This window comes from Oncorhynchus gorbuscha, linkage group LG11 (genome assembly GCF_021184085.1).
Source record: "Oncorhynchus gorbuscha isolate QuinsamMale2020 ecotype Even-year linkage group LG11, OgorEven_v1.0, whole genome shotgun sequence".
Lineage (NCBI taxonomy): Eukaryota > Metazoa > Chordata > Actinopteri > Salmoniformes > Salmonidae > Oncorhynchus > Oncorhynchus gorbuscha.
In genome coordinates this window covers 16,474,992-16,486,232 of record NC_060183.1, presented here as the reverse complement: position 1 = coordinate 16,486,232, position 11,241 = coordinate 16,474,992, and the positions used below count along the sequence as shown (strand labels likewise).

Sequence of the window (11,241 nt, the reverse complement as noted above, 5' to 3'; positions counted from 1 at the left end):
TAAGAGGAGGGTTATTCATTGCCATCATCAAGCACCGAGAGTCGCTATTCAACCACTGAGGGAGACTATTCACCCATTCACTGTCAAAAAAGGCGCGATCGTGCAGAATGGGTTATGTGCAGTGCACTAATTCAAGACCATGGACAATGTTTTACTGGATCAGAGTAAGAAAATAACGGAGATTACGTACTGTTTATGATGTAGATATGCTATGTTTCAAATGAAAAAATACATTAAGCAATTTATGAAATAGCTACCGCATGAGTTCCCAAATCCGCAAGTGGGTTCTCCAAAACGATGTGGAAAGAATCATGTATATAGGTAGTGCTGAACGCCAAGTGTAGAAGATGCAAACTTTTATATGTGCAGAAAAGCGGATCAATTAGCTGTCAATGGAGAAATCTGACAACCAAACCGCAGGTGCTGAAACGGACAGCTCCGGGCGCAGCGTCCGTGCGCTCACCGGCTGCGTCCTGTTCATCCTAATCGTTTCAACGCTTCTTGGGAATACACTCGTTTGCGCCGCGGTGATCAAATTTAGACACCTTCGATCTAAAGTTACCAACTTTTTTGTCATCTCGTTGGCGGTATCAGATCTATTCGTGGCCGTTCTTGTGATGCCGTGGAAGGCTATGTCTGAGGTGGCCGGATGCTGGATCTTCGGCAGCTTCTGTGATACCTGGATTGCTTTTGACATCATGTGCTCCACCGCGTCAATTCTCAATCTTTGTATAATAAGTATGGACAGATACTGGGCAATTTCGAGCCCTTTTCGATATGAGCGTAAAATGACCCAGACGTTTGCCTTCGTTATGATCGGAGTGGCATGGACCCTCTCCATTCTCATCTCCTTCATTCCAGTTCAGCTCAATTGGCACAAAGCAGAGGAGGAAAATGCAACAGGGAAAGGGATGAATGAAATCGAGGACTGCAACGCAAGCTTAAATAGCACATATGCCATATCTTCCTCACTGATTAGTTTTTACATTCCCGTCGTTATTATGGTTGGCACTTACAGTCGGATCTACCGGATTGCGCAAACCCAGATCCGGAGGATATCATCGCTGGAGAGAGCGGTGGAACACGCGCAGAACAATCAGCAAGCAACCGAGCAAACAAACTCCTTTAAAAGAACTTTTAAAAAAGAAACGAAAGTTTTAAAGACACTTTCTATCATTATGGGAGTTTTTGTATTTTGCTGGTTACCTTTTTTCGTGGTCAACTGCATCGTACCTTTTTGTGACATCAATGATGTTGGTGATCGCCTGTGCGTAAGTAACACCACGTTTAACATGTTTGTGTGGTTTGGCTGGGCCAACTCATCATTAAACCCAGTCATATACGCATTTAATGCTGATTTCAGGAAAGCATTCTCCACCATTCTGGGCTGCAATAGATACTGCTCCAGTTCTACTGTAGAAGCTGTCAATTTCAGCAACGAGTTGGTGTCTTACCACCACGACACTACGCTCCAGAGAGACACAAATATCACAGCTTCTGCGCACTGTGCTCCACGCCAGCCCATGGTCTCACACGGTGAAGGCTTGGACGTACCGTTTGACAAAGTCTCCATTATCTCGGATGTTTCACGTCACCCAAGAAACCTTATCCTGCCTGCAACACTGCAGTTTGAATGTGAAGCAGAAATATCCCTAGACATGATGCCTTTCCCCTCAACTGGGCCCAGTGAGTGCTGTGTGATTCCAGGTCAAATTGAGGATATGTGAAACTAGTCTACTTTGTGTTTTTTTTTCATGTTTGATATACAGTACACTATTATACCTCGTTTCTGATCTTCACATGGTGTTACAGTGTACAATATTCTGTCTAGCATTGTATATAAAAACATTGGTACAAACCTCAGGTAATTGAGTTGAATATGAAAAAATAAATAAATGACTGATCAGTAAATTGCTTCTTTAAAAAAAAATACAATTTATAACAAAATGTAATAATGTCGGTACCATATATTGTCTATGTAAAATACCAAGGAAATAAAACAGACACCATCTCTGGGTGAGTGAGTCTTTGATATGGTAAGATAGAGGAACCAAGAAGTATCATTACAGATAATTGCCTGTTTAATTGCAGTGGCAATTCTGTGGTAGTTATCTTGGGAATGTAGCAGCAGGTTTAACTATGAAAGCATACCCACCGCAGATAAGAGGTAGAGAGTAAAGAGCATAGGTTTGCAAAACATATGTTGATTGGAAAACAATTAGGCTTGAGTAGGTTACTTTCTAAATGTAATCCGTTACAGTTACTAGTTACCTGTTTAAAACATTTAGCGGCAACATTGCTTTACTGAGTTTGGGTAATCTGAAGGTTATCTGATTACTTTCAGTTACTTTTGGAGTACTTTCCCCTTAAGCGGCATTAAAAGAAGGCTAAAATGATTCTTCAAAAGCATTTGGTGAGTCATTATAGTGGTCTTTGACTTGTGGTCAGATTCGCTCAGGTGGAACAAACTTAAACTTGCACCTTTTTTCAATGCTGAATTGAATGTCATTGAGACAACAGAAATGCGTCAATCTATTTTTCTCTCTCGCAAACATCCTTTCTAAATGTATTAAAAGTAATCCAAGATATAATCATTTCGTTTTACAAAAGTGTCTGTAATCTGATGACAATATTTTTACTGGTAACATAACTGATTAAAGTGACTGGTTTTTGTAATCAGATTACATGTAAGTGATTATATGTAATCAGTTACTCCCCAACCCTGAAAACAAACATACTTTGGAGGCAAAGTAAACGGGGCAGTTTCCTGGACAATGGAGAGTGTGCTTTTTAGTCCAAAACCAGGCTTAATCTGTGTCAGTGGGAGTACAATTTGGCCTGTACTCACAAACCGTATCAGAGTAGGACAGTTGATCTAGGAACAGCTCTGCCTAAAATCATAATGAATAAGAGAGGGCAGGATGTGATCCTAGATCAGCACTCCTTCTCTGAGATGCTTCAGTGAACAAGGGCCCTGGATCCTAGGCCCTACTGCACAGATCTCATCCAAACTGTGTGAACAGCAAGCAGGAGATGGAAGGTCATTGCTCCTCTGCCAGTGTGCCACTTTGTAATGCAACACATTTGTACCTCCTCTGCTTACTCCTTACTCCCATGCGGTTGTAAGGACAGGCAGAGTAATCCAAAAGGCCATCCACCATTCACTTTGGCTGCTTTTCATTTTGCATTGCCCTCACATACATTACCTTTCCAAACTCATTTCCTGACTCTCTAATCAACTGATCGGTATTCCTCAAAATAAGTTTCCATCCACCAAACTCTCCACTTAAAAAAAAAAAGATGGCCTTCCTGCAGTATCACCTCTCTGGTCAATGCTTGTCAATTTTAGAAGTGTTGGATTCAGTTCTTAGAATCGAAGCACCTTACTGAATGGTATCTCAAAGATCTCAAAGATACCAGACAGATACAAACTCATCAGATTTCCACCAGATTTCCACCTACTGTGTGTTGCGACATCATTAAGATTTTAAGCACACGCCAGGTCTGAGTGCGGTTCAAACAGATCTCTAACTGGTGAGATACTAAACTACACTTCAAAGGCTTTTAATATTATTTTATTCATTTTTTTTCTGTCACTGTTGCTGTAGTTCAGCAAATCTTTGAAGCCTTTTTGGACGTTCAGAAGCACACTTGATCGACGGGGTGTCAGTTGAAGACATAGAACAAACAAAACTGTCCCTGAAAGCTATTTTACTGCTTTCATCTCTATAGAACAAAGCACACACACAGAAGCTGTTTTATTTTATCCAGAAATGGGGACTGTCTGAAAGCTTCTCTGTCTGTCAGCTGGCTGGGCTGAGCTGGGATGAAGTGAGTGAAATTGAAGGGTTGATCTGATGAGGCAGATACATTATCACTCTGTACAGGAGCTGTGGTGTCAAAGATATGGCAACGGTTTGATTCACAACATGCCTTTTCTCCTTGCCACCTGTTGCTCAAAGAATAGATTTCACCTAGATAATATGTTTCTGCTTCTTGCTCAAACATTCACAGAGAAAATTATCATGTGGGAAAAATACATAATCAGTCAAGAGGGTGAAGTCAATATATATACATGGATAGTTCTTTTCAGTGAAGTGACTCTTGTAGTTACCATGGTGACTTAGAGAAAATCTAAAGGATATCATTGTGGCAGTAACACCGGAAAATAAATTGAATTCCAGTGAGTTTAATTATTAAACCTTACATTACAGACAGAACACACACACACATACCCTCAAGTATTCACATTTCTCATTATAGTACAAGGAGAAACCAGATGTGTGTTCTGGAGAAGTACCTACTTGTGTGAAACAGGATTTAAGCTGACAAAGGTTGTAAAGATCTGCTAATATTCACAAGAGAAATCCATTCGAAGTGATATTCTATTTTCCCATGTCAGCTTGAGTGAACTATTGTGTTAAAAATGGTCACCTAGTTATTAAAGCAAGGGGAATGAAAATTCATAAAACATTGAAAGAGTAGCATCTTCAAACACCGGAGTGTTACAGTATTGTATAATAAGAAGTATTAAAAATCCTAAATACTTTGCATCTGCATGTACAGTTCCTTCAGTAACTATTCATACCCCTTAACTTATTCCACATTTTGTTGTGTTAAAGCCTGACTTCAAAATCAATTAAACCTATTTTCTTCCCTCACCCATCTACACACAATACCCCATAATGACAAAGTGAAAACGTGTTTTTAGAAATATGTGCAACTTTATTGAAAATTAAATACAGAAATATCTCATTTACATTAGGTATTCACAGCCCTGAGTGAATACATGTTAGAATTACAGTATCAGTCAGAAGTTGACACACCTACTCATTCAAGGGTTTTTCTTTATTTTTACTGTTTTCTACATTGTATAATAATAGTGAAGACATCAATACTATGAAATAACACATGGAATCATGTAGTAACCAAAACATTTTAGATTCTTGAAAGTAGCCACCCTTTACTTTGATGACAGCTTTGCCCACTTTTGGCATTCTCAACCAGCTTCACCTGGAATGCTTTTCCAGCAGTCTTGAGGTGCAATTAACTACACGGCGGGACAGTACACTGTGCTGAATGCACAGAACTCTTCTTAACGGGTATGCACAGAACTCTTCTTAACGGGTATGCACAGAACTCTTCTTAACGGGTATGCACAGAACTCTTCTTAACGGGTATGCACAGAACTCTTCTTAACGGGTATGCACAGAACTCTTCTTAACGGGTATGCACAGAACTCTTCTTAACGGGTATGCACAGAACTCTTCTTAACGGGTATGCACAAAAACACAAGAAAGAGCGGGAGCTCAACATTACGTTTAAACTACTCAATCAGTGTAAGGAGTGAAGTCTGATGGGCTTTGACTAGAGCAGTGAAGTCAGGTATAGTTTCTGACGTTGCTATGCGCAGGATTGCTGAGAGGTGAGAGCGAGTAAGAGATGATCTGTGCCTTGACTTGTCATATTTCATCACTGAAAATGTCTGTTCACACACATAGGTTGACCCAAACAGTACAAACATTTTCTGAGCAAGTTTTGTTCGTCGAGAGATGCATAGAACCTCGTCGGTGACATTGTTTTGAATAGTTCTCCAATAACTGCATCAGACTGAAGATCAATAAGTTCAAGTTGCAGGTCAGTGGAAGCGTTATCCACATTGAAGGTGAAAGGAGAGGAAACCAACAGCATGTCATTTTCCAACACTTTGAAATCCCCAAAACAACAAGAAAACTCACAGTTCAAAGCACACAGCAGAGATGTATACTTCTCCCGCTGGTCATCTGAGACGAACAGACTAGTAGTGTCGGAAGGTGGGTCAGATTGTTGGCTTCTACTTGGTGGGTAATTTTCCCTTGAAGGCTTTGACAAGGCTGTACAACTAATGTGCAAAAAAGCCCTTCCCTTGTAGCTTGGAATTCAGTTCGTTCATGAGGGCCATGATGTCCACGGTGAAGGCAAAATCAGCGAACCATTCTTTATCTTGCAGTTGAGGGAAATACACATATTTGTCTTTCATTTGCAAAAACACAGCAATCTCCGACTTCAGGTCCCACACCCTTTTAAGCACCTTCCCCAAGGGGGAGATCTGCATGACCCGACTCTGTCTCTTCCAACAGTGAGACAAAGTGCCTGTGGTTTAAAGATTTTGCTCTTATGAAGTTCACCACTTTAGTGACTGTATCCACAACATGGCTAATTTTCAGAACACATTTACAGAACACCTTCTGATGAATAATGCAATGCAGGAAAATACTTTTCTGATCTGGGTTCAGCTCAGCTACTTGATCTTGTGTCCTTTTCAAGGGGCCAACGTTTTTTCCTGTCAAGTTTGGCCAGCTTTGCCACACACTAACTAACCTCTCCAATAAATCTTTCCATGTGGTTGTGCTCTTAGTTGACTGCACTGAAGCAAGCTCCTCTGTAATATCATAGTCTGGGGTTTTGCCTCATAAGAATATCAACAACTGTACCGTGTCACGTGCATCACTGCTCTCATCCAGGGCCAAGGAGAAATAGGTGAAATCCTTTACCTTGTCTTTTCAACTGTCGTTCCATATTACCTGCGATGTCCCCAACACGCCGTGCCACTGTTAATCTTGACAGGGAAACATTTTCAAACTGCTCTTTCTTGTTGGGGCAAAGTATGGCTGCGGAGTCAATTAAACATTCTTTAACGAATTGACCCTCAGCGAATGTCTTGCTGTTTAGCAATTTTGTGAGACAATACATAGCTAGCTCTCGCAATGCCGTCGTTTGCTGAATGCAGTTATGTGAAAAGTCCTTGCTGCTTTTGCAACTGAGAAAGCAACTCTTAAAATGCACTTGCCCTCTGCTCAGAAGACATATTACTATATTTCTCTGCACGATTCTTTTGGGTGTGTAGGGATAAGTGGTAGTCTTTCATGACAGCGATGTTCTCTTTTTATTTTTTATTTAACTAGGCAAGTCAGAGAACAAATTCTTATTTTCAATGACGGCCTAGGAACCGTGGGTTAACTGCCTGTTCAGGGGCAGAACGACAGATTTGTACCTTGTCAGCTCGGGGGTTTGAACTTGCCCAGCGCTCTAACCACTAGGCTACCCTGCCGCCCCTCTTTGCACACTAAGCACACAGCTTTCCAAGATACCTCAATTAAAAAATATGTCGATATCCACTCTTGCTGGAACACTCTACATTCATTGTCTACTTTAATTTTCTTTGAAATCTTTAAAAAAAAATGTAATTTCTAATGTCCCACAAGCGGTGGGAGTTAAATCATTACACAAACGCAAATATTCTTGGGCTTTTAATTTGAATAACAAACACTACTATCGCAAATTTTTTATTCTTTATGCATGATTCCGCAGGCGGTATTGAATCACCTCAGGCATGCCTTTGCCCTGCATTAGACCAAAGGACAGATTTCCACCGGTCTAATGTCCATTGCTCGTGTTTCTTGGCCTAAGCAAGTCTCTTTTTATTGGTGTCCTTTAGTGGAGGTTTCTTTGCAGCAATTCGACCATGAAGGCCTGATTCATGTGGTCTCCTCTGAACAGTTGATATTGAGATGTGTCCGTTACTTAAACTCTGTGAAGCATTTATTTGGCCTTCAATTTCTGAGGCTGGTAACTAATTAATTTATCCTCTGTAGCAGCGGTAATTATTTGGTCCTCATGAGAGCCAGTTTCATCATAGCGCATGAGTGTTTTTGTGACTTTCGAATTTCTTGAAATGTTCTGCATTGACTGACCTTCATGTCTTAAAGTAATGATGGACTGTCGTTTCTCTTTGCTTATTTGAGCTGTTCTTGCCACAATATGGACTTGGTATTTTACCAAATAGGGCTTTCTTCTGTATACCACCCCTACCTTGTCAAAACACAACTGACAATTGATTGACCCAAACGCATTAAGAAGGAAAGAAATTCCACAAATGAACTTAAATACATTCCAAGTGACTACCTCATGAAGCTGGTTGAGAGAATGCCAAGAGTGTGCAAAGCTGTCATCAAAGCAAAGTGGCTACTTTGAAGAATCTAATATATATGTATATGCAGACATATATATATATATATATATATATATATATATATATATATATATATATATATATATATATATATATATATATATATATATATATATATCTATACATGATTCCATGTGTGTTATTTCATAGTGTTGATGTCTTCACTATTATTCTACTCCTTTGTTAATCATTTGTAACAGTTTCTAAAAACATAATTCAATTTTGACATTATGGGGTATTGTGTGTAGGCCAGTGACATAAAATCTCAATTTAATCCATTTAAAATGTAGGCTGTAACACAACAAAATGTGGAAAAAGTAAAGAGGTGGGCATACTTTCTGAAGGCCCTGTATTCAGTTTACGACATACTGTTCCTCTCAAAATGCATACCAATGGGCAAAGTATTTTTCTTCCTATTTTGTCTGATCAGATAAAATGTTTTAAAGGCTAAAGTGATTATTCTATCCATGGTCTAAAATAATTGTATGGCAGAAGTTTACAACTGCCCACACACAGCTAAGGTGACAGTGTCTGCATATTGCTGTTCTAAAGCCTTGAGTCACTCTACGTGACTATGAAAAAGGGACACAAAGCCTAATGATCAATAACTGTGGTGAAATATATTTTTCTAACCACAGGAATCCAATTACATGCAGTATGAAACTCAGTTATTAATCTCAGATATCAAGCATAATTTTTAATTGAAGTATAGACTGCCATAATAGTCAGACTGCCAACCAATAGTTTATTCCTCTCTAAAGGTGGCCATGACATTTTCTCCAGAGGTATTACTGGACAGAAGATGTATTCTTTCTGAATGGAACCTATTTCAACTGAGTGTTGCTCTTCACAAGCAGTTTGTCAGAAAACATTTCTGTTCATGGCTGTGTTGAAAGATATGTGTGAGACCTCTAAAGGGCTCATTTCTGTTCATGGCTGTGTTGAAAGATATGTGTGAGACCTCTAAAGGGCTCATTTCTGACAATTGCCACATATGTGATTTTACTTGTTGTTGTTACACTATTATACTTTTGATTCTCTCCTTCCTCACCTCTTTCCATAGTTGTCCTCGTTTGGACATGATCCGGGCATCAGTTTTACTGGAGTACAGTGTGAACATCATGTCCTGAGTGTCTATTAAATCTGATGTGCATGACAACCCCCCCCCAGAGTAACTTAGAAATGTCTATGTTTAAGTTATTCAGTCAGAGGCAATGTACCACAAGTTAAGCTTTAATAGTTTTATGGGAAAGGTTCAATGGTAAAAGAAAGTAGTATTGGGCTCCACAGTGTGCCTACAGTTGAACAATCTTATTCTGGTTGCATGAAAGGGGGAAGTTTCCATGGAAATACGTCAAAAACGTGTACTTGAGTGCCTCTTTCTAATAGCCACCAATCAACAGCTTAAATCAGCTGTAAAGTTTGACTGAATGACAGGCCCCCCAGTGTATCACCTCCCGGGCTGACATCACAATCATTTCATCCACTGTAACTACAAGAGCCTTGCATTATCAGAGGGGTTAATCTCTTGGCAGGGGAAAGAGGAGAGGAGGGATGGAGGGAGGGAGAGGAGAGATGAGAGAGAGAGAGAAGGAGGAGATGTGATGAGAGGAGAGATGGGAGAGGAGACAGGCGAGAGAGAGAGAGAGAGAGAGAGAGAGAGAGAGAGAGAGAGAGAGAGAGAGAGAGAGAGAGAGAGAGATGTAAGACTGAAAAGGAAAAGGAAAATAAGGAGAGAGACGAGAGAAGAGGAGAGAGACGAGAGAGGGAAGAGCCTTCTCCGCAGTAGCAGAGGTCTGAGGAGGAATAGTGATGAAGTGTTGATGACTGACAGCTCTCCCCCTGTGGGCTCCACCAGTATCTCTATCTCTGAACCTGCTGCTACACTTGCCAATTATATTCCACAGACATACTGCAGAGAGGGTAACAATGAGGCACCCTACCCTGAAAAACAAATTACACCATGAATATATAAATAATAACGAAATATTACAAAATCATAGATGGAAGAATTTGGGGAAACTGAAACACAGACAGAATGCAAGAGAATATATGAAGATGAAATTTGATTTGGGGCCATTTTTACATAAGCATTTTTTTAAACTTAGGGTAGGGCTTAATACAGTAAACTCAGGTACATAGCATATAAACAAGCCTGGGGCAACGACATCAAGACCAAATCTTTTATATTATTTTAACTTTTTCATTTATTAATAAAAGTAGAGGCAAAACAATGTATTTTGTGAAATACTTTGTACAGTTGCACTGTAATATATTTGCACCATTGCAGGTTTACAGAAAAATTTAATATTTTTCCAAAAATGGAAAAAAATGGTCTTCACATGTGAATTTGTGTGATTTACAACTGCACAGGACCAAGAAAAATGATAGCAGAGAATATGTACAATATGGCTTTGTTGTAAGTGCACAGGGCCGCCATTTTTAAACACCTCCTTTATTGCTTAATTCTTGAGGATTGCATAAAAAGGTGACCATGCCAACACACAATATACAGTGCCTTGCGAAAGTATTCGGCCCCCTTGGACTTTGCGACCTTTTGCCACATTTCAGGCTTCAAACATAAAGATATAAAATGGTATTTTTTTGTGAAGAATCAACAACAAGTGAGACACAATCATGAAGTGGAACGACATTTATTGGATATTTCAAACTTTTTTAACAAATCAAAAACTGAAAAATTGGGCGTGCAAAATTATTCAGCCCCCTTAAGTTAATACTTTGTAGCGCCACCTTTTTCTGCGATTACAGCTGTAAGTCGCTTGGGGTATGTCTCTATCAGTTTTGTACATCGAGAGACTGAAATTTTTCCCATTCCTCATTGCAAAACCTTTCCCCCTTCTGATGACCAGGTGGCGAATCGCATCTCTGCATGTCTGGCAGACATATCAGTGTGGATGACGGATCACCACCTCAAGCTGAACTTCGGCAAGACGGAGCTGCTCTTCCTCCCGGGGAAGGACTGCCCGTTCCATGATCTCGCCATCACGGTTGACAACTCCATTGTGTCCTCCTCCCAGAGCGCTAAGAACCTTGGCGTGATCCTGGACAACAAACTGTCGTTCTCAACTAACATCAAGGCGGTGGCCCGTTCCTGTAGGTTCATGCTCTACAACATCCGCAGAGTACGACCCTGCCTCACACAGGAAGCGGCGCAGGTCCTAATCCAGGCACTTGTCATCTCCCGTCTGGATTACTGCAACTCGCTGTTG

At 40.2% G+C, this 11,241-nt stretch overlaps 1 protein-coding gene and 1 pseudogene across 1 annotated transcript; one reads left to right on the top strand and one right to left on the bottom strand.

Moving 5' to 3' along the window:
• The first annotated feature begins 493 nt into the window (after positions 1-493).
• Positions 494-1,727, top strand: LOC123989618 (D(5)-like dopamine receptor). The gene has a single exon (XM_046290736.1). It carries the CDS (start codon positions 618-620, stop codon positions 1,725-1,727), a length of 1,110 nt encoding a protein of 369 aa, XP_046146692.1. The 5' UTR covers positions 494-617.
• Positions 1,728-5,326: 3,599 nt separating this feature from the next.
• Positions 5,327-6,558, bottom strand: LOC123989617 (annotated as a pseudogene).
• Positions 6,559-11,241: the final 4,683 nt, after the last annotated feature.